At 60.8% G+C, this 20,698-nt stretch overlaps 2 protein-coding genes across 6 annotated transcripts in view; one reads left to right on the top strand and one right to left on the bottom strand.

Moving 5' to 3' along the window:
- ARRDC2 (arrestin domain containing 2) overlaps nucleotides 1-5,002 on the top strand; it is a 10,179-nt gene extending 5,177 nt beyond the window's left edge. Inside the window, exons 1-8 of one of the 2 annotated variants that reach the window (XM_042044321.1) lie at nucleotides 406-784; nucleotides 1,677-1,743; nucleotides 1,836-1,983; nucleotides 2,323-2,425; nucleotides 2,699-2,955; nucleotides 3,047-3,206; nucleotides 3,444-3,595; nucleotides 3,684-5,002. In XM_042044321.1, coding sequence (XP_041900255.1) covers nucleotides 508-784; nucleotides 1,677-1,743; nucleotides 1,836-1,983; nucleotides 2,323-2,425; nucleotides 2,699-2,955; nucleotides 3,047-3,206; nucleotides 3,444-3,595; nucleotides 3,684-3,737 — 1,218 coding nt within the window. In that variant the 5' untranslated portion in view covers nucleotides 406-507 and the 3' untranslated portion in view covers nucleotides 3,738-5,002. Of the gene's footprint in view, nucleotides 1-405; nucleotides 785-1,676; nucleotides 1,744-1,835; nucleotides 1,984-2,322; nucleotides 2,426-2,698; nucleotides 2,956-3,046; nucleotides 3,207-3,443; nucleotides 3,596-3,683 lie in introns of those variants that run through there. The other variant, XM_042044392.1, reaches the window with a different exon arrangement.
- Nucleotides 5,003-13,842: 8,840 nt separating this feature from the next.
- Nucleotides 13,843-18,947, bottom strand: IL12RB1 (interleukin 12 receptor subunit beta 1). Of its 4 annotated transcripts, XM_042044741.1 has the most exons (13): nucleotides 18,466-18,947; nucleotides 17,960-18,077; nucleotides 17,711-17,880; nucleotides 17,477-17,628; nucleotides 16,943-16,985; nucleotides 16,670-16,780; nucleotides 16,203-16,586; nucleotides 15,940-16,110; nucleotides 15,759-15,860; nucleotides 15,297-15,674; nucleotides 15,064-15,160; nucleotides 14,902-14,983; nucleotides 13,843-14,801 (listed from the first exon to the last, which is right to left on the bottom strand). In XM_042044741.1, the coding sequence occupies exons 1-13, from the start codon at nucleotides 18,509-18,511 to the stop codon at nucleotides 14,313-14,315; spliced, it is 2,343 nt and encodes a 780-aa protein (XP_041900675.1). In that variant the 5' UTR covers nucleotides 18,512-18,947; the 3' UTR covers nucleotides 13,843-14,312. The 4 variants fall into 4 exon arrangements, with proteins under 4 accessions (XP_041900675.1, XP_041900438.1, XP_041900527.1 ...); XM_042044593.1 differs by having other exon boundaries at nucleotides 13,848-14,801; nucleotides 16,203-16,425; nucleotides 16,504-16,586; nucleotides 17,477-18,945; XM_042044660.1 differs by having other exon boundaries at nucleotides 13,848-14,801; nucleotides 15,297-15,440; nucleotides 15,534-15,674; nucleotides 17,477-18,945.
- Between the last annotated feature and the right edge of the window lie 1,751 nt (nucleotides 18,948-20,698).

The raw sequence follows: 20,698 nt of genomic DNA on the forward strand, positions 1-20,698 counted from the left end.
AGGAGCAGGAAGGGAGTTCTGGGGGGCAAGGATGGAGCCGGAGGGGAAATTTGGGGGGCGAGGATGCAGCTGGAAGGGAAATTTGTGGGGCAAGGACAGAAGCTAGAGAAGGCTTGGGGGTCAAGGACGAGAGCTGCAGGGAGTCTTGGGGGGGCACTGAGCCACCCGGCAGCAGACAGGGGGTCACCACCCGAGCACTGGCAGCGCTCAGCCCCGTGCCCAGCACACGTTCCCGCGGCGATGTCCCGGTGCGGCACCGGGAAGGCTCTGAGGAGTCCCACTGGGGCTGAACGCGGCACCCCACACTCCAACCCCCCCGGGGTCCGTGCGGAGGGGCCGATCTGCACATGCTCCCTGCCTTGTTTTGCAGGGCCCGGCGGGGCCGCCCCGTCCCGGCCCGTCCCGCCCCGCCGGGGCCGCCCCCGGCCGCGCCGGGCGCTTAAAGCGGGGTCGAGCCGCGCCGGGCCGGGTTGAGCCGCATCGCGCCGGTTGGGGCTGAGCCGCGCCATGATTTTCGACCGTCTCAAACGCTTCTCGATCGTGCTGGAGGGCGCGGAGCGGGATGGCCCGGCCGCTTTCAGCCCCGGGCAGGCGGTGTCGGGCTGCGTGGTGCTGGAGCTGGCGGCGGCGGCGCGGCTCGGGGCGCTGCGGCTGCGGGCGATGGGCGCTGCCCGCGTCCACTGGACCGAGTCCCGCAGCGCCGGCTCCAGCACCGCCTACACTCAGAGCTACAGCGACCAGGTGGAGTTTCTGAGCCACCGCGACACGCTGATGGCACCCCCAGGTACGGCATCCCCGGCCCAAGGGGCACCGCCTGGGTGCGGCACCCCGCGGTCGGCGGCGACAGCGGGAGCGTGGGGGCACAGGGGGGCTGAAACAACGGGGGTGTGGGGCAGCCTGGACACCCCGCCTGTTGGGTGCTCCAGACACCCCAGCCGGCTGAAATCTGGGTGCCTGAGGCAACCGCCGATGCTGGATGCGTGGCACCCCGAAACTGCAGAAATCTGAGTGCCAGGGACAGCTTGGCTGCTGAGTGCATGACACGCCAACAAGCTGAAATCTGGGTGCCTGGGGTGCCTTAGGGTCTGAGCGCTCTGGGGACGGGCTGTGTAGGTCCCTGCAGACACCTCACGTTCTGGGTGCACCCCGAAATCTTGGGGTGCCCAGCTGGACTCTGCTGCTGTGCGGGGCACCTCGGTTAGGGACGGCTTCCCGCAAGACTCCCCCTTTTCTCAGAGCTATTTGTGGTAGGGAAGCAGTGCTGGAAAACTGGAGTTTCAGGAGCTTGTTTTGAGCAGGAGGAAGGGACTGGCCTAAATGATCCCCAGAGGTCCCTGCCAACCCTGGGGTGCAAAATCTCGAGGGGCACGGGGGCTTGGCTGGCCACTCTCCCTCCAGCTGGGCATCTTGGGCTCTTGCACCAAAGCTGTGGAGCAGAGCCCACCTGGGGAAGCTGCCCGGCTCTCCAAGGAGGTGCCCCTGGGTCGTGTGCGTGTCTGCAGACACATGGAATGCAGACAGTGCCCAGCTCCTGTGTCACAGCTGCTGCAGCTCAGCCCTGGCAGAAACACTGCTGTGCCCTCGTGCTGCTCCTTGCTGGGTGCTGCACATCTCTGTGACTCTCGTGGGGAGGCTGCAGGAGGGAGCTAATCCTCCTCAATCTGTTTTGCCCACAGACAATGGTGAAGCCACCGTCCTGCAGGCAGGAAGGCATGAGTTCCCTTTCACCTTCCAGCTCCCCGAGTAAGTTGGCATTTTTGGGGGGAAGAGGACATAATGAAAATGGGGGGTTTTTTAGCAAAACCCTTCTAAAATTGCTTGTTGCTCATGCCTAGGACCCTGGCCACCTCCTTCGAGGGGAAGCACGGCAGTGTGCGCTACTGGGTGAAGGCCAAGCTGCACAGACCCTGGTCGACAGTGAAGAAAGCAAAGAAGGAGTTCACTGTGATTGAACCCATCGACATAAACACCCCTGCACTGCTGGTGAGCTCCCCCTGCTCCACCCCGGGGCTCTGACATCCAAAACTTACCCAGGAAGCCCATGGGGAAGGTGTCTGCCTCCCCTTCAGGATTACAATGCAGGCCTGGTTTCCAGAAGGAATATTTTCCCCCATGTAACTTGTGCCCTCCAGCATTACCTGGGCTGGGCAGAGGTCAGCTGTGCCTCTTTTTTTTGGAAACTTTAATGCATTGCAACAGCTTCTTGCATCAGATACCTGAGAAGTTGCTGATGTTCCCCGGCAGGTTCTTGGTGCCAGGGAGGCGATTGCTTTGAGTTTCATCCTTAGTTACTAAACAGCTTAAATATTTCCCTTTTTCCAGGCTCCCCAGGCAGGTGCTAAGGAGAAACTTGCTCGTGCCTGGTACTGCAGCCGTGGCCAGGTCTCTGTGACTGCCAAGATTGACCGAAAAGGCTACACCCCAGGTGAGACCAGGTGCTGGGGCCCTCGAACCTCGGTGGGCCCTGGGGTAGAGCCCAGAGGAGGGGGTTTGAGTGACTGTGAGCTGGCATGAAATCAGAGAGCTTTAGTGTGTGCACCTGATGTGGGCAGCATCCTTGGGACGCTCCTCCTGGATGAACCCGTGTGCCTGCCCTGTCAGACAGCGTGGCCAGCCCTCGGTGGGCCTGTGCAGCAATCCCTCGAGGCAGGACTGGGCTCTGCCTCCCTTCCTCCAACATGTGTGTCTGTTCTGGTAGGTGAGGTCATCCCCATCTTTGCTGAGATCGACAATTGCACGAGCCGTGCCGTGGTGCCCAAGGCAGCCATAATCCAGACCCAGACCTTCATCGCCCGCGGCACCAAGAAGCAGAAGAAGTCAGTGGTGACCAGCATCACTGGGGACCCCATTCCGGCTGGGAAGCGGGAGGTGTGGCACGGGCGGGCGCTGAAGATCCCGCCCGTGGGGCCGTCCATCCTCCAGTGCCGCATCATCCAGGTGGAATACTCCCTGAAGGTGAGTGAGCTCTGCAGGAATTTCCTCCTGCCCAGCTCAGACTGGGAAAACACCACCAGCTGAGCTTCCCTGCTGCTCTCTGTCTCTGCAGGTTTGTGTGGATATTCCTGGGACATCCAAGCTGCTCCTTGAACTGCCTCTTGTCATCGGGACCATCCCGCTGCATCCCTTTGGGAGCCGCACCTCCAGTGTCAGCAGCCAGTACAGCGTCAACCTGGACTGGCTCAGCACCATCCCGGAGCAGCTGGAGGGTGAGCATCTCCTTCTCCCTGGGATAAACCCCCTGCTCAGGACGTTCAAAGTTCTCGACTGGGCCAGTTTTGCTTTGTTTTAATTTAATTTTTTGGTTGTGGTGGTGAATCTCCTGGGTTCCTTCCTAAGGGAACTGGGAGGGTTTGGGAAATAATGGGTTTGAAGCCCTTTTATGTGTGTGTCCCCCATTTATAGAGAATGTTTCCTATTCCCTGATGGTTCTGCTTTCTCTTCAGCCCCCCCTGAGTACTCAGCAGTCGTGTCCAGCCCAGAGGCCGAGCAGAGCCTGGCTCCTCCATGCCGCAGCGAGCTTGGGGACATCCTGGAGGGTCCCTTCTTCGCCTACATCCAGGAATTCCGCTTCCGACCGCCTCCACTGTATTCAGAGGTGATTAATCCCTCTGGGCTGGGAGGCTGGTGGAGATGGTTGGGGTCTGCCACTGTGGAGGTTTTTGACTCTCAACTTGGCTGTGCAGGTGGATCCAAACCCCGCGTCGGACAGCATCCGCCCACGCTGCATGACCTGCTGAGAGAAGCACATCGGCTGCGTGTGACAGAGTGACAATCCCTTGGGATGGCAGCTTGCACCCTCACAGCACTTTGGTCTGGAAACGGGGATGTGAGACCCCGACTCGGCTCATCGCCCTTGGCCACTCCTGTCGTGATTGTCCCACGGGCCCAGAGCCAGCGCGGTGCCGTGGCCCCGGGCAGGGTAGGAGAACACAAGGGGCTGGTGGTGTGGAGCAGCTCTGTGTGTGGCTGGGCAGGACACAGAGGGTTCATAACTGACCTGGGATTTTGGGATTAGAACAGGGAATACAAGCCGAGATTGCTCTCCCCTTGCCTGCAGTGCCGCGCTCCAAAAATTTCTGTCAGCTCCTGGTGTGGAAAACGGGAGTTTGAAGGCGTTTCTCAGGATTACTGGAGAATGTTTGGACGGTGCTCAGGGTTGGGCCCCAGGGCAATGCAGGTGCAGCCCTTTGCCTGTGGCTCACCAGGACTGTAGGGTCCCCAAGGCAGTGAAAGGTCCTTTTCTGGCTGGATGAAGCAGAGGCCTCAGCCACTGCTGATAATCTTTGCCACAAGCCTGTGGGTGCCTGTGGGGGGAATGGATTGAGCCACTTAACCAAACTCTGAAGGCCTCCAAGGACTGAGACAAGGACTTGGGGAATGAATTTATGGTCTGTGACAGTGTTTTGGTGCCATTTACCAAGAACAGGAAAGCTGGTTCCTGAGTGTCAGCAGCGACCCTGCACAACCAGCAAACCAGCCCCCAAACTGGTACCAGCACAGAGGGTTGGAGCTGTGGCTGGTGGCCAAGGAAGAGAGAGGGAAGCCCAGTCCAAGGCTGGTGGCAGCCACAGGTGCTGATGGGAGATGTGGAGTTGGGATGAATCCTTCAGGGCTGGGAGTCCTTGATGCTGCGCCCATGGAGGGCTCGGGGGCCCTGGTGGGGTGAGGACACAGCAGCAACCTGTGCTCACTGGGGTGGGAGCCAGTGTGGGAATGGTGAGCTGGACGTTGTGAGGAGCCAAAGAGTGTGCCAGGGGCTGACCCCGCTCGCTGCAGGGGGACCTGAGCAGAGTTTGGGTGCCGAGGACCTTTGCATTCCCTCACTGAGAATCCCTGGCCGTGCACAACCAAAGCCAGCGTACCTTGGGCTCTGTGCTGGGGTTGCTCAGATGAGTCTTTTCTATCTGTGGACACTTTTGTAATGACCACTCTTTGTCTCTACTCTTTTTGTACAACTTTTTGGCGGGGAATTTTTTGTCTGAAATAAATTCTTTAAACCAAACTGTTGCCTGGATAGTTTTCTGTTCCTCTTCCTGCTTCCCGTTGTCTGGAGCCATACTCTGGCTGCTGGGATGTGGGAGTGTTCCCTGCCTTCTGTTCACTGCCCTGCAGGTACCCAGCTCCACTCTGGGCCCAGTCCTGCACTGGGATTAACTGGGTCACTCGGCCAGCACTGCTCCCCAGCAGGATTGTCCCTTGAGCCTCCAGCTCCTCCACATCCGTGCACTTCTGGCACTTTTCCCCTTACCTGGCATGCAGGGCTGCAAGCAAACCTGTTGTATTTTTCCACACTTGCTTCCCATTTGTGTCCAGGCTCTGGGAGGACAGACACATTCTCCTCCATCCTGGAAGCCTGGCAGGGACCCAGCAGGTCCAGCTGGGAGCTGGGACACTCCTGAGCTGGCTCAGCCAGTCCCAAGGAGGGTTGGGGTCAGCCCCATGCTGTGCTGGCTGGGAACTGCTGCTGTGTGGGAAGAGCAGGGGAGGCTCCTTCACCTGCTTCCTGGGGCTGGAATTTGGTTTTTCGCAGCATTTCTGTGCTCCACATCTCTGTTGGGTGCGGTAAATCTTGGTGCATGTGAGGCAGGGCTTGAATCAGGGCTTTAATTTTCTCTTCCACAGACTGTGCTGCTTAAAAATATTGTCACTGGAATGTGATTCCCCCCCCCTTATTTATTTTTTTTGTTTGCTGAGCTGCTCAGCCCCACAGCTGCATCAGAGCACATGCTCCTGCCCTGGGCCATGGGAGAGAACTTGCCCCTGTGTTTGCCTGCGAGAACCTGGTGCTCCTGCAACCTTTATTCAAATCTGGTTTTTATTTGGCATCCCCGGTGCTCTGATTAATTTTTCCTGGGGGAGGATTAACCAGCCTCACAGGGAATTTGTTTGGGGGGATCGTGTCTGGATCTGCCGCTGGCAGCAGCAGCGGGGGCCGGTGCTGCGTGGCCCCTTGGAGATTTTTTGGTGACATCAAAGGGGACAGGAAGCACAGCGATGCACCCCTGTGACCAGGCTGATCCTAGCCAGCTCCAGCCTGGCACAAGGGAGCTATTCTGTGCTGAGCAGCAGGGATGGCCGGGGGCTGCTGGTCAGCCCCGGATCATCTGCCCCGGCTGCACAAGGGGGTGTTTACTCCCCGGGCCGGAGGGGGAGGTGAGTGCCCGGCACCCCGTGTCTTTCTGGGAAACCACGTCACCCAGCGACGGGGACAGGCCATGCCGGGCCGGGGAACCCAACGCCGGTGGGCAGCGCTCCCGGTGCGCCTGAGGGAGCGATCTCTCCAGCAGGGACTCTTGTAGACACCTCCAGGTTTTTCTTGTACAGTCGGGCAGTAGCGCAGAGAGGTGGGGAGGGCGGGGGGGGGGGCATGGCCAGGCTGGGGCTCCTGCCAGGAAAGGGCTGCACTCCTGAATCCTGGAGGGGCTAAAAATACCTCGTCTGGACATTTGGAGCCGGGGCACGGTGCAGACCCTTGCAGGCAGTGCTTTCACAACTGCTGGCAGCGCTGCCGGTGCTCCCTCCAACCTTCCGTTGTTTATCTGCCCCGGCTCCAAAGTCCTGATTGAACAGCCCGGGCTGTTTCCCCGGGCACGGGGGGTTTGGGGCTCCCTGGGGGTCCGCTGAGCCGGAACGGCCCCGTGCCCTGCGCGGCGATGCCGCGGCAGCACCGAGACCCGACCCCGGGCAGGAGGCGCGTGATGCAATTACAGTGCCGGGATTATTTATAGCTCTTGGCTCCGTGCGCTGGAAAATGCTGCCCAGACCGCTCGGCAGAATCTGCTCCTTGCGAGGGGCACGGAAACCCACCCCCACCCCCTGCTCTGCTCCTCTGTCCTGTCATTTTTGCCTTTCAGTCCCAAAGTTGTGGGACCCCTCTGCCCCGGTCGCAGGCGTGCTGGGAACTCCCTCCCCACTGCAGCTCAGGGCTCTGCAGGGCGCTGGGACACCCCGCTCCTGCGGCCCCTTTCTGCAGCACTTTGGGGGGCTCTCCCCATCCCCGGATGATGCTCGGTGCCATCACGGTGGCCACAGCCTTCAGCTGAGGCTGTTGTCCTGTGGCCTGGGGGTCAGTGGCGGGGGCCAGCGCGGCCGTGCCACGGGGAGGGTGACACGCGAACCTTGTGGCCGTCCCGGCGCTGGCAGGGACAGAATGTGCCGGGGCGGGCGCAGCCCTGCGAGGGCCGGGATTAGCTGCGCCGCTGCTGCCTCCGGCCCGGGCGCCCGTCCAGCTCCCAAAACAAGCACTGCCTTCCCCCATCCCAGCTGGGCTGAGCCCTGCGGGGTGCAGCTCACCCCAGAACCTGCCGAGGGGCACCCGCCAGGGGCTGCTCTGTTGGCACGGTTGGTGATGATAAATCTGGATTTTGGCCGAAGGGGGATGCCCCGCTCTGTCTGTGCGCTGGGGTCGGGGTTCAGGCACTGCCCAAATTCAGCATCTTTGTGCCGGTGGGGTGCTGGACTCGCAGCGCTCGCACCCTGCAGAGCAGCAGTCGGTGCTGATGGGGGCTTAGAGACACGGCAACCTGCCCAGCCCCAGGTTACAGGGTCCCTGAGCACCGCGGAGACACTTACAGTCCCCAGCAGCACCAGGCCTTGCTTTGGGTTTGCTCCAACCTCCGGCCCTGCAGAAGCACCAGGGCTGAGGGCGGCATGGCTTGGCCCTGGCAGCATCTTTGGCATCTGGGACTCTGAGGTTCCCGTTCATGCGTCAGAGCTGTGCCAGGGCTCCGGGAAGCAGCCGTGCACCCCGACATGCCGGGGCGGCATCGCGGCCGCCCTCCGCCCGCTGACTCAGCCGCCTGTTTGCCGGAGCTGCTCCCGCCCACGGAAACCGCAGGCAAAGTCCCCGCATCCCTGCGCCGGGGCTTTCCCCGCCGGCTCGACAGGAATCGCAGCTTTTCCCCTGCCTGGTGCGGGCAGCGAGCCCCTCCGGGTGCGGGGCAAAACTGCAGAGAAACCGCAGGTTTCTTTATTCCAAACCAGATTTTTTTAGTGCCAAAAACCGGGGTCTGGAGCAGCCAGATGGCCGTGTTGTACGTGCCACATGTCCAGTCCCCTGTAAGCATCGTGCCAGCAACATGGTGACATCACCGGGACACCTCACAAACCCCGATGGTGGCCGGTGCTGCCGGTGTTGTCTTTGCAGCAAACCACCACCTTTATTCGCTATATCAAACCCAACCCCTTGTTTTTTTGGGTCTGACCCCTCATTTGGGGTCCCTCGCTGTTGGCACGGCCTGGCCCCTTGCACAGTTACTCCTCGCTCCCTCCCTTCCTCCGGCAATGGAAAATTTTTATGACTTTTTGACTTTTCTCCAGTTGTTTGGGAGCGAGGAAGGGGCCGGTGCCGCGCACAAACATGTCTATGTATAAACATTGGGGACCGCGCCAGGGATGGAGCCGCCGGCACCGGACCCTCGCCACGGAGCCGGGTGTCCCCTCTCCCACCGGGACCCCAGTGCGGCGTTCCATGCCCAGTGACCCGGAGCCGTCCCCGTGGGGACGCAAATATTTTGGCTTTGTTCAAAAAAAACAACAACACTATAAAAAAATAAAAATCCCCCCCCTCCCGGATCATCCAGCGGCCGCACGTGATGTGTTGGCACACAAACAGGGAGCTTGGGGACAGCCGGGGACGGGGCACGGCTCCCACGCCACGCGCGGGGACGGGCTGGACTCTGCGGGTGACACGGCCGTGCCCTGTGCCAGGGATGTCGGACTTTGCTCCCAGCGCCGCTCCACGCCCCGGCCGGGTTTGCCATCACTCCCAGGCGCCGCTTCACAAATCGCAGAGAAGTCCCCATCCAGCCCCGGGTGGGTGCGCGGTCCCCACCACGTCCAGGGGGATGTGGCACGGTGACATCGCACGCCCTGAGCCCCGCAGACAAAACCTTGTTGGTGTGGCATTTGGCTCAGGGAGGAGCGAGTGGCACCGCAGTCACTGGTGAGCCGCTCTGGGGGTCAGTGGGGACCCAGCTGAGAGGCGAGGAGTGCGGGGCTGTCACCCTTACTGCTCCTGTCACCTCAGCCCTGCTCCAGGGCAGGAGTGATGGGGCAGCCCTGTCAAACCCTACGGTTCCGATCCCTCCTCCCACGCCCCAACCGCAAAGTCTTCAGAAACCTGGTTGTGCTGCTTTTTTTTTCCCCCTATCACCCTGCAAGAAGCAGCAAATTTGAGCTGATTTCAACAAAAGAAAACCCCAGACCGAGCTCAGTTTGGGGAGAGGTTGGTCCAAGCCAGCTCGCAGGGATGCCCACACATCACCAGGAGCCTTCAATGAACCCCCTTCCCATTTCCCAACCTCATTAGCAAGCCTGAACGCGGTTATATTTAAATGCAAGGGGTTATGTGGAGCAGGGAGAGGGATTTTCCTGCTGAGCAGCTGTGTAAATGCCACCGCATCCCGGCCCAGCGATGGAGGCAGCGATAGCCCGGGGGTCCCGGCTGGTTGGAGGTGGCTGCGCCGGGCAGTGCCGGTGGGGAGGGCGGCGGTGGCGCTCCCGGACGGTCCCGGAGGGGCTCGAGCCGGTTCCCTCCGCTTTCCCGGCGGTTTTGGCGTGTGAAAAAATGAGGGAGAGTCAATCTGCCTGCAAAGAGCCGGTAAACACCCTGGGAGCGGATCTGGGAGAAGGGGGGTTGTTCTTGGTCCGTATTTATCGCTGCAAAGCCGGCCTGGCGGCTTGCTCTGGGATGAGACAGATGGGGGAGGCTGCTGCAAAAAGGCGATTTTTGGGGGGCTCTCTGGTTATCGAGTTGTCCTTAGCTCAACTCTGGCCGCCTGCTTGAGCAAAATATGTTTATGCTGCAAAACCTCCGGCCGTCTCCGCTGCCAAGGGGGCAGGGAACGCGTGTGCCGATAAGGACTCAGCGTCCTCCCCTTCCTGATCACCCGATACTCAGGCACGGAGGCGGCCGCCCGCCTCCCGACACCCTCAGTTTATGATTTCTTTTGCTATTATTATAAAGTTTCCGTTGAAATAAAAACCAAAACAAGAAAAAAAATCCCCAAACAAACAAAAAAAAAACCAACCCCAAACCACCCCATAATTCAATAGCTGTGGCTTTGCAGCTGCCAAAGCCTGGAAAGCTCCGGCCGTGCCAGCGGCTGAGCTGCCCCTGGGGCTGCCGGCCCTGAGCGCAGCCATCCGAGAGCATTCAAACTGCAGGGAGGAAAATGCCTCCTACCACGGCCCGGCCGTTCCGGGCAGGGAGAAGATGGGTTTTCAACCATTTCTCCCGGCTGACATGCTGGGGCTCGCAGCGCCCCGGCGGGGTTTTGCAGTGATCTGAGCATCCAGTGCCACCCCGAGGGCTGCTCCGAGCCCCTCCTGGTGGGGAAAAAATAGGAAATATTCACTTTCGCTGCTGCTTCAAGTCCTTTTCCGTGGCTGGGTTTGGAAATAGCCCTGGCCCGGGTGAGGCTGTTGCAGCTGACGTGAGCAGGAAAGAGCCGGGGCGGCCTCGGGGCCTGTTTGAGAAGTAGAACCGAGTTGTTGTTGTTGTTGTGACACCGAATGGTTGCAAAACGCCGGCGCTGAAACACCCGTGACTTTCAAAACAAGCTGAGCCCAGCTGTGGCCGGCGGCTCTCTGTCCACGTGTCCATCTGTCCATCTGTGGGCCCTGCAGCCCCTTCCCCGCTGGGATGCCTGTACCAGCAATGCTTGGGGCTTTTTTTTTTGGGGGGGGGGGGCGCTAAGAATCCCAGAAGCTTTTTTTAGGGAGGAAAAGCCCCAGTTCCCCAGCTGCAGGGGTTTCCTACCACAGGAACCACCAGGTATCCTGCCCACGGGGGCTTTGCAGTGCTTGGGGGGGGTGGATGAGATGAGCTGTCTGCAGCCCTTGAATTCTGCTTAAAATATAATAATAAAAAAAAAATCCCAGGGATCAGTTTGTTTGCCTAGGGATTAAGTCACCCAATCTGCCTGGCAGCGGGTGGCATTGAGGAGGTGGTGGCAGCGATGGCTTTTTGCCCAGCAAATAATCCTGCTCCTGGCCACGGCTGGTGGTCGGGCTGGGCTCAAACTTCCTGCTGGTATCAGCTCTTCTCTGGGATGGGGTTTAGGGAGCAGGAAACGGTGCTGGGTGCAGGGAAAGGGTTGGGTGAGGGATGTACAGATGAGGGAACGGGCTGGGAAAGGGATGGATGAATGAGGGAGGGGATTGCAGAGTTGTGACCTTCTCCTCTGCCCGTGTTAAAGCCAGGCTGTGGCTCTGCAGGGCTGTTTCCCCGAGGCCGGGAAGCAGGTTAGACTTCTCAATCTGGGAGCAAAACACCTTAATCTGGTGTGAAAATATCAGTCTGGACCTGCAGGGATGGACTTTTCCTTCTGCAGGGGCTTGGACCCCCCAAGAGCTGATACTGATGGGGCCATAGCCGCTATTTTATGTTTTATCTCTGAGCTCACATCCCCAAAATCAAGAAGAAATGGCTTCAAGTCGCACCAGGGGAGGTTTAGGTTGGATATCAGGAAAAATTTCTTCATGGAAATGGTTGTCAAGCACTGGCACAGGCTGCCCTGGGCAGTGGTGGAGTTGCCAGCCCTGGAGGGATGCAAACGCTGTGTGGCTGTGGCACTTGGGGACATGGGTTAGCGGTGGGCTTGGCAGTGCTGGATTAGTGGTTGGGCTCGATGATCTTAGAGGGCTTTTCCAACCTTAATGATTCTGTCAAATCAGGGAGCCAAGAGCAAATCCCCAGGCTGCCGGCACCTCCCTGCAGCTCCTTCTGGCTGCCCCACCTGCTTCCTTGGGATGCAGTGCTGAATTTTCCACTCCACAAGAGCAAGCGGAGCCAGGTCAATCCATGTGCACATCCCCAGTGCCATTTGCTTTTGGGGACACAGCACTGGGACCCTGTGAGAATAGGGAGAGTAGGGGTTTTTCCCTTGAGGGCAGGGGTGCTCCACGCTTGTGCCAGCAAATGGCATTGTCACCGGTGGTGTGTGGGCAGTGCTGGCACCACTGGGTGTGAACAGGGGACCCCATGGGATGACTTTGGGATCATAATGGCACTGGGCTGACCTTTATCTTCCCTGCTGGGAGGGATTTTGGCTGCTTATCCCAGAGCTGTCCTGGAAGGAGTCCCCTGCTGGGTGTAATGAGTTGTCCTCAGGCTGTGGGTGGCAGTGGCTCTTGCCAGGCATAGCCAATGCCCTGTGGCACGTCTGGGTGCTGTGCTGGGACAGAGGAGTAGGGAAGGTCACATCATGGCTGCAAAAGCTGGCCTAGCGGCTGTCCTTGGATCACCAAGCTCAGCGTGGCGCCTGGGGACTCATTTGGGAACCAGTCCTGTGAAATTTAAACTAATTAGCAAGCCCTGAGTTGCTCACTCACACTAATTGGCAAGCCTGGCTTGATTAATTTTCCCCAGCATGTCCATGGGCTTCACATGGCGCAGTGTTCCTGGCAGAGCACTGGCCAACTCGGGACAGGTGTGGGGGAAAATGCACGGGGCCATTGGTGGGGACAGAGCCATCGGTGGCGACAAGGCCATCCCTGAAGGCGTCAGGGGGGATGTGAGTGGCACCATGGGTGGGATGGATCCCTGGGGAGTGACCCCATGGGGGCAGTGAGGGGGGTCTCATGTCCCCTGCCTGCCCAGGGTGTTTTTAATGCAGCGGCCAGGCCTGGCTGTCCTGCTGTGAACTCGTTCCATGGGCTGGAATGATTAACTGGCATCAGCGCTGGCCCCGAGCCGGACCATGTGTTTACTGCTGCTACCCAACCGTGCTGAGCTGTGACCCTCAGAACTTTCCCTCATCATCGCTCTGACCCCAAAAACCAGCTGTAAACAGGGGCCGGGGCTGAAACCCGAGTGTGCCTCCACGCCCGTAACCAGATACTTCCTCCACATGTGCCTGGTGTGCTCTGAAGTGAGCCTGGCATCGCCCAAAACCCAACAAATTCCCTAAGTCTGATCTCTGCGCTGGGTTTCTGCGTGTCAGGATGCCGGATATTCCCCCTCCAGTCGATCCCCAGGGATTTGGGGGGCTGGAGGAGCAAAGCTGCCGGGCACAGGGGCCTGACACACACTCCCGACGCACACTCCTCTCACATGCAGGGAGGCAGCGATAGATTTGCTCTGCCAAGAAGTTGGGAATTGCCGTGGGGACGTGGGGCTGGTGCCACCTCGTGGCTCCACCAGCAGCTGAGCCGGGCTGGACGCGCGGTGCCGGACGGCGGTGGGACGGCACCGGTGATGGGGGTCCTGCACGAACCCAGCTGGGTGAGACCCCCAGCCTGGTGTCTGGGAGCGACACCACGGCAGCCACCTCATCCCTGGAGCGCGGGGAAGGGCCATAAATCCCACCGCAGCCGTCCCTGGCCGAGGTCTGGGTGAAGGTGCCGCCCTGGAGCGCTGTCTCCGCTCGGCATCGCCGCGGTTTCCGCCCGCGGGTGCCGCTGCTGCGAGCGCAGTTTGAGCGAAATACTTTGCAAAACGTGAGTGGAGCCAAGAGCAGCAGCGAGGAGGCCGAGTGTCAATGGCTGAGACATCGTGGCTGTGCACCTGGATTTCCCCGTGTTGCTAACCTCACGCAGCTTTTTGGTTTTTAAGATTCTTTTTTGCCCTCTCAGCAAATAAACACCGCCGCGCCAGGCAGAGAAAACCACAAATTGCTTTTCATCTCTAATTCTGTCCCAGATAAGGCCCGAGACGGCGGCGTGGCCCCACGGGAAGGGGCTGGGGGGGCCCTCATGGGCCGGCTGCCTGGCTGCGTCCTCCACAGCGCCGTGGATTGAACCTCGGCTCTAAATCCTTGCTGTAATCTGCCCGGGTCAGGCGAGGAAAACCATCTCAGCCCTGCTGCTTTGTGCAGTTATTTTAATCTTTTTAATGTTTGTGTTTATTTTTTAAATCTGGTTGTTCTTTTTTTCCTTTCTTTCTTTCTTTTTGAACTTTTTTTTTTTTTTTTTTTTGCAGGTGTTTGGTGCTGGGGCTTTTTGTGTCCCCGCCAGGATATTTGTTCCAGGGGTAGCAGCCGGCTGGGATGAAGCTCTGCCTCTCCTCCCAATCCAGGCATGGAAATACCCTCGGTCCTGGCCAGACTCTGCAGCCGCCTTCGCTCGGGTTTTATCGCCGGTGAAAGGTTGAGGCTGGGAATTGCGTGGCCAAAACCTGTCCCGGCGCAACGCTGCACCCAGAGGGGTCGCCTTCCGTGCCCTGGAAACCAGAAACCCCCCTGAAAGTGCCGGTGTGACCGTGAAGCCACGGGCTGGCACTCAGCATGGCACACAGACACTCCGCATTCCATGGGACACCCCCGTCCCCCTCCTGCCGTCCATCCCCGCTGCTCCAGCCTTGGTCATGGCTACGGCACCGACTTCTCCGGCGAGGGATCCCATCCTTCCTCATCCCTGATGATGATGGGTTTGTCAGAGATGAGCAGGGCAATGGGGATCAGAGGCTGGTGCAGCCCCTGCCTTCCCTCCTCTTCCTCCTCTTCCTCCTCTTCCTCCTCTTCCTCCTCTTCCTCTTCCTCCTCCTCCTCCTCCTCCTCCTCCTCCTCCTCGGGTTGGTGCCCGGTGCAGCTGGCGCTGCCAGAGAGTGGAGATCCCACCGGGCTCAGCATCTCCTGCCTGCGGTAGGCGAAGGGCAGCTCCCCCCCATAGCCCGGGGGGGACACCACCGCTGCCGCCGGCTTTTCCAGCGCGGGGCCGGGCTGCGACACGTCGGGGTGTGGCACCGCAGTCTGTGTGCCCGTGTCAGCCGTCTCCTCGCTGGGATCCGGCTCCGTCAGCAGCAGCTCGGCTGGGTTGAACCTCTCCGAGGGCTCCAGGAGGCCTGTCCGGGGCTGGCCCTAAGGGTTGGGTGGGTTTGGGGTGGAACGTCCCGTGCCAGGGCTGCGCATGGGCGTTTGGGGCTGTGGGATCTGGCCCCTCCTGCACCTTACACCTCACCTGGCTCATCTCGCCGGCAGAGAACTGGATGGCTTTGGTGCCCACGGGCTTGGGAAGGGGTGGGAAGAGGAGGCGGCGAGCCCTGGGAAGGGAGTGGTTGGTGAGGGGGTGGGCAGTGATGGGGTGGCCTGAGCGGCTTTGGGGACGAGGGTGCTCTGTCACCTCCTTTTGCTCAGGTAGTAGATGGCAGCTGCGACGGGGAGACCAAGCGGGATGCCCAGGTACTTCAGGTTGCCTCTCCACGCTGCTCCCTGGGGACCTGAGGATGGACATGGCTGGGTGGTGGCGTTCCTGCCCCCAACAGGGACACAGGAGACGTTTTGGGGTGAGGGCGAGCACACAGTGGAGAGAGCACCCCATGGGGAGTGGGGAGAGCGCGGGGTCTCAGCCATTACCCAGCGCCTTGGTCTGGAAGTGCCACCAAGCTCTGCAGGTCCCCTCGCTGTCCTCTGTCACCTCCCAGACACCCACCCTGTGGGCTGTGCCAGGCTGTAGGTTTTGGAGGGTGTAGTTTGATGCCGTGGCATCCAGTTCGCTGTCTGGGCAAACAAAACCGAGTGTGGGGCAGGCTGGCAGCTGCCTGCGGGCAGCACCCTCCTCCTGCCCCACGGGGATCGAGGTGTCCCACTCACAGGTCACGTTGTCCCCCTCGGCCGCGTGGCAGATGCGGTACTTGGCCAGCGCGCCGGGACAGGCGGCTCGTGGGGACGGTTTCCACTGGAGGACAACGGCGGCGTCTGCGGCGCTGATGTTGATGGGCACGGCCAGCGAGTCTGTGCGCAAAAAACCGGGGGATTATTTCAGGAACGCCCCTTCTGGAGTGAAACCAGGTGCGGATGCACAGCTCCCACACGCACCGTTGCTGGCGTAGTGGTGCCACAGGGCGAAGGTGGCCCAGCCCCGCTTCTCGTCCCAGCCGTGCACGGCGAGGCGGTGACAGCCCGGCGCTGCCAGCGATCCTGAGGAGGAACCGGGGGTGCTGGTTAGACCCTCTGACCCCGGGTGGGGGAACAGCGGCGGGCTTGGGGCGCTCCCTGCCTCTCTCCACGTGGATGCTGTTGGCAGGGAATTCCTGCCGGATGCAGACGCCCTGTTTCGGGGGCTCTGACGGTGTCTGCTGCTCGAAGCAGAAGGCGCTGCCAGCGACCGGAGCTTCCCACTGCACAGTGACGGTGCTGCCGGCCACGCTGATCTCCTTGAAGCTGAGATCTGGGAGGAAACGGGGGATATTCAGGGTAGCCGGAAAAAACAACGCCCTGAGGGCTGCCGGGGGAGCTCGGCACTCCTAGAGGGGCGGGTACCTGCGCGCTGCTCTGCCGGCACACGGAGCTGCTGCGCTGGCCCCGGCCCCGCGGTGTTGACCGCGGTCAGCAGGATTTCATATTCAGCCCCGGAGAGGGTGAGGTTGTGCTCTGTCACCTCCCAGCCCAGCACAGTGTCCTTCTTATCTGACTCTGCACAGCCACAAGCCAACATGCGGACGTCCAGCTTGTAGGTGACATTCCTTTGCTCCTTGAGGACTGGCTGGGGAGGAAAAGGGGGTGACTCGGGGCATGAAATGGTGGCGGACACCCGGGAGGGCCCCCAGGGACGCCACTGTACCTGCCAGCTCAGCCTCAGCACCCGCTGCCCATCTCTCCCCAGTTTGCCCAGTTGATGGCTCAGCACTGGGCTCGCCAGGATTTCTGCAGGGGGAGCAAACCTGACTGAGCTATCAATGTTTTTGAGAGCTGTTGGGATCTCACCAGGCTCCTCTCCTGTTCCTCACCCTCGGGAACAGAGATGTTGCTGCTCCAGTCACTCCAGTAGCTGCTCCAGTGGTGAGGCTTGTGCCGGAGCTGGACCACGAAGGTGCCGTTTACCCCCAGGGCACAGGTCACTAGAGAGGGGTGGCAGGGTCAGGTGGGGGTGACGCCTCTTTTCCCCAGCTTTTGGCCATCATGGGGTGCTGGGCAGGGAGCACAGGGCAGAGCACCCCACCAGGATATGGGAGCACCCCTGGGAGATGCTTGTCCCCAACACTCCCACAGGACAAACCAACCTGAGTCATCTTCACCTGTCACCATCACAGTCTCACATGTCACCTGCAGAGACAACCGGGGATGGAGACACCCACCCAGTAAAACCAGTATTTTACTGGGACAGCAGTGCTGCCCTGTGATCCCCAAATATCCTAGGGGCTGGGAGACCCAAAAGGAATGGAGAGGACATGGTGGCCAGGGGGCCCCCTCAATGCTGGGACCCTCCTGGCAGCAATTGAAAGGGGTGGGGGGTCCCCAGCTCTGAGAGCTCCTCTGGGGACAAGCATCCGGATTTGATCCGTTGTCGTCATTAGTATAATCTGGGGTTTTGTCTGTGTAATCCCTGAGAATCATGGCCTGATCCTGTTATGGGCAGCAGCAGGATCCCATGGCCAGAGGACAAGGCAGAGTTGATAACACAGAGAAACAGATGGGACACAGCTGGGTTTGGGGGGGGGACAGTGACATCACTGGGCCCCCACACTCCCTGGGCTGTCGTGATGCTCCTGACTGTCCTGTCAGTTGCTGCCAGCTCCAGCAAACAGCACTTTTACCTGTGTCCAGCTGCTGTCTCCCACCCTCCAGAAGCGAGCCTCCCGCTGTGGCGGCTGCTCCATGCCGTGGCACTGTGGCTGTGGCACCCTCACCCTCAGCTGGCCACCAGTCTTGGAGAAGGGCATTCCACTAGGAAGTGGATCCAGTTTGACTGGAAAGATGAGGCGGTTTTGGGTGGTCTGGCTGTTCCTAGTGCTGGTGCTGGCTGCCAGCCAGGTCCCGGGGGCACTCACCAGCCTTGTCGAGGTAAAGGGTGTGGTTGGGGGTCCTGTGGACCTGGTCCCCCCAGCGTGCCTCCACCCAGGCCGTGGTGTTCTCGAAGATGTACACTTCGCGATGCGGGGGTCTATAGCTGGTCGCCGTGCCCACCTTAAGGTGGCGGCACAGGTTTTGTTTCTCAAAGCTGGGGAGGGAGCGGGCACAAGGTGGGATTTGGGACACATCCCCTGGGTTCCCTCTTCCCGCCGCGCTGCCCAACTCACCAGAAGTTCAGGGTATAGAAGGTGCTGCCGGCGGGACCGAGGGGTGGCCAGGAGCAGCGGAAAAGCTTGGGGGTGTTGCATTTCTTCCAGCAGGAGACTCCGTGGGCTGCGACGGTGCCTGCGGGACAGGGCAGTGGCTGGAGGCTCCCGCATGCCAAACTCCATCCCGTGCATGGAGGGAGCAGTGGTGTGGCTGCTGCCTGCTTGCCGTGTTGCTCAAATGGGGAATCAGAGCAGCTGCACCCCAGCTGGCGCGACTTGGGTGGCGACTTTCACCCCAAATCCCCTGTGTTCCCCCTCCCCAGTGAGGCAGCGCTGGCTGGTGCCACTCGCCCCAACTGCTGCCCGCTGCCAGAGGGGATTCACCGTCTTTACTCCGTCCCTGTGGTTTTGGGTGAGTATCTCCATCTCTCGCCGGGAGCTCCCCAAGTCTTATCGTCCCCGAATCATTCATTGAAAGTCTTCTGAAGTTATCTCTCATCTCGCAGCACCGCAGGAGCACTTACCGCCCTGCGCCAGCGCCGCCAGCGCTGCCAGCAGCCACCCCAGCATCGCCCACCCGGGATGTCCCACACCGGATCCGGGGCTCCGCTGCCCTTCCTGGCTCCCAATCCCCCGGCACCCCACGGGTGCCCCCTCGGGCGTGGCGGCGGTCCCTGTGCTCAGCTCGGCTTCCCGCGCTTGGGTTTCCTCTTCTGCTCAGAGTGCGCCGTTCCCACGCAGGGCAGAGCCCCAGACGTGAGTGCGTGCCCCACTTTTACCAAAAGCAAAAGAGAAAGCAACCAAAATATCCCCCTTTTTTTGCCGGCACGGCTGCCGGGATGAGGCCACCCCTGCCCCGCCGCTGCACCGCATGTCCCGGCCGCGCCACGTGCTCCGGCACAGCGAGAAGCGCAAAGTAAGCGAAAGATGAGTCTTGGGGTTTTTGGTTGTGTTTTTTTTCTATGCACTCAGCGTGTTTCTGGACCTCTGCCCGTAACTGGGTGCACCTCCAGCGGCTGCTCCGAGGTTGGGGTTCTCTGGGTATTTTTTTTTTGGGGGGGGGTCTGTTATGCTTGTCCCCAGAGCCACTCATTCCCTGCGCCGCGAGAACAAAGCCCCAGTGAGGCGGGAGAGCGCGGTGGCACCGGGACGCCAGAGCCGTGTGACGGGGCGGGTGACCCGGGACGGTGGAGCCGGGTGGCACCGGAGGCCGTGCACAGAGTGCCTTTGTTCCCGCAGAAAGCGGCCCCTTGTGCGGCCCCTCCTCGGGGCCGGAGGGCGGCGGTGGCGGGAGTGTCCCTGTGCTGGGACAGCGTGGACACGGCTGGGCTGGGGGCACAGAGGGTCCTCTGGCACCTCCTGACTCTCCTGTTTGTCCTCCCTGTGTGTCCCCTCTCCTGCCCGCCGGGGTGGGGGTACACACCAAGCCATGCTGTGCCAAACTGAGCCGTGCTGGGCTTTGCCGTGCCACGACAGACTGGACTGGATTGGACTGGACTGGACTGGACTGGGCCGGACTGGGCTGTGCCATGCTGAACCAGGCCATGCTGCGTCACTCCAGGCTATGCCTTGCTGGACCATGCTGTGTCAGACTGGGCTGGGCCGTGCCATGCTGGACTGTACCGGGCAGTGCTGCCCCAGGTCATAAGCAGCTCTGTGATGCGCTGTGCCAACCAGGACAGACCTGGACTGGACCACACCAAGCTCCCACTCCATGCCCTGCTGTGCCACCCCCAGGCATTGCCATGTGGGGCTGTACCATGCCAGGCAGACTGTGCCAGCTCCAGGCCATCCTGTGTGTGCCAGAGCTGTTACGCTGGGCTGTGTCAAGCCAGAAAGGCTGTGCCAGGCCTGGGCTGTCCCATGCTGTGCTGTGCAGGCCCCGTGCCATGCTGTGCCGTGCTATGCTGTGCCATGATGTGGCAGACTCTGCAGTGCTGGGATGTGCTGAGCCAGGCAGACTGTACCAGCCCTTTGCCAGCCCTAGGATGTGCTATACTGTGCTATGCCATGCCAGAATGTGCCATACTGGGCTGCACTGAGCCAGGCAGACTGTGCCAAGCCCAGAATGTTCCGTGCCCTGTCAGCCCCACACCTTGCCATGCCACACCAGTCCTGTCCCATACCAGCCCCATGCCGTATGCTGTGCCAGCCCCATGTTGTGCCAGCCCTATGCCATTTCAGCCCCATGCCATGCCAGCCTCGTGCTGTTCCCATGCTGTGCTGTGTCATTCCAGCCCTGTGCCATGTGGGTCTCATGCCATGCTGTGCCATCACCAGGCCGTGCCAGCTCCACGCTGTGTCATGCCTTCATGCTGTGCCGTGCAAACCACACGCCGTGATGTGTCAGCCCCATGCCATGCTAGACTCATGCCAAGCTGTGCCAGCCCCATGCCATGCCATGCCATTTCTGTGCCATGCCAGCCCCATGCCGTGCCGTGCTGTGCCGTGCCAGCCCCATGCCATGTCAGCCCCATGCCGTGCCGTGCCGTGCCGTGCCGTGCCGTGCCGTGCCAGCCCCATGCTATGCCAGCCCCATGCTGTGCCAGCCCCATGCCATGCCATGCCATGCCATACCATTTCTGTGCTGTGCCAGCCCCGTGCCGTGCCAGCCCCATGCTGTGCTGTGCTGCACTGTTCCAGCACTGTGCCATGTGGGTCCCATGCTATGCCGTGCCAGCCCCATGCTATGCCAGCCCCGTGCCATGCCAGCCCCATGCTGGGATGTGCCAGCCCTGTGCCGTGCCAGCCCCATGC

The sequence above is a fragment of the Corvus kubaryi genome, unplaced genomic scaffold (genome assembly GCF_017639235.1).
Source record: "Corvus kubaryi isolate FWS band 111438036 unplaced genomic scaffold, C.kubaryi_AGA036_p1.0 121, whole genome shotgun sequence".
NCBI classification, from domain to species: domain Eukaryota; kingdom Metazoa; phylum Chordata; class Aves; order Passeriformes; family Corvidae; genus Corvus; species Corvus kubaryi.

Excerpts from the sequence above, each read along its gene's own strand:
- IL12RB1 (XM_042044504.1), bottom strand. The coding sequence starts at position 18,133 with ATGCACGGGATGGAGTTTGGCATGCGGGAGCCTCCAGCCACTGCCCTG. Across the intron at positions 16,781-16,942 it reads GACAGGTGAAGATGACTCAG|TGACCTGTGCCCTGGGGGTA; the intron begins GTTGGTTTGTCC and ends ACCCCTCTCTAG. Across the intron at positions 14,802-14,901 it reads CTGCCGGCGAGATGAGCCAG|GGCCAGCCCCGGACAGGCCT; the intron begins GTGAGGTGTAAG and ends CCCAACCCTTAG.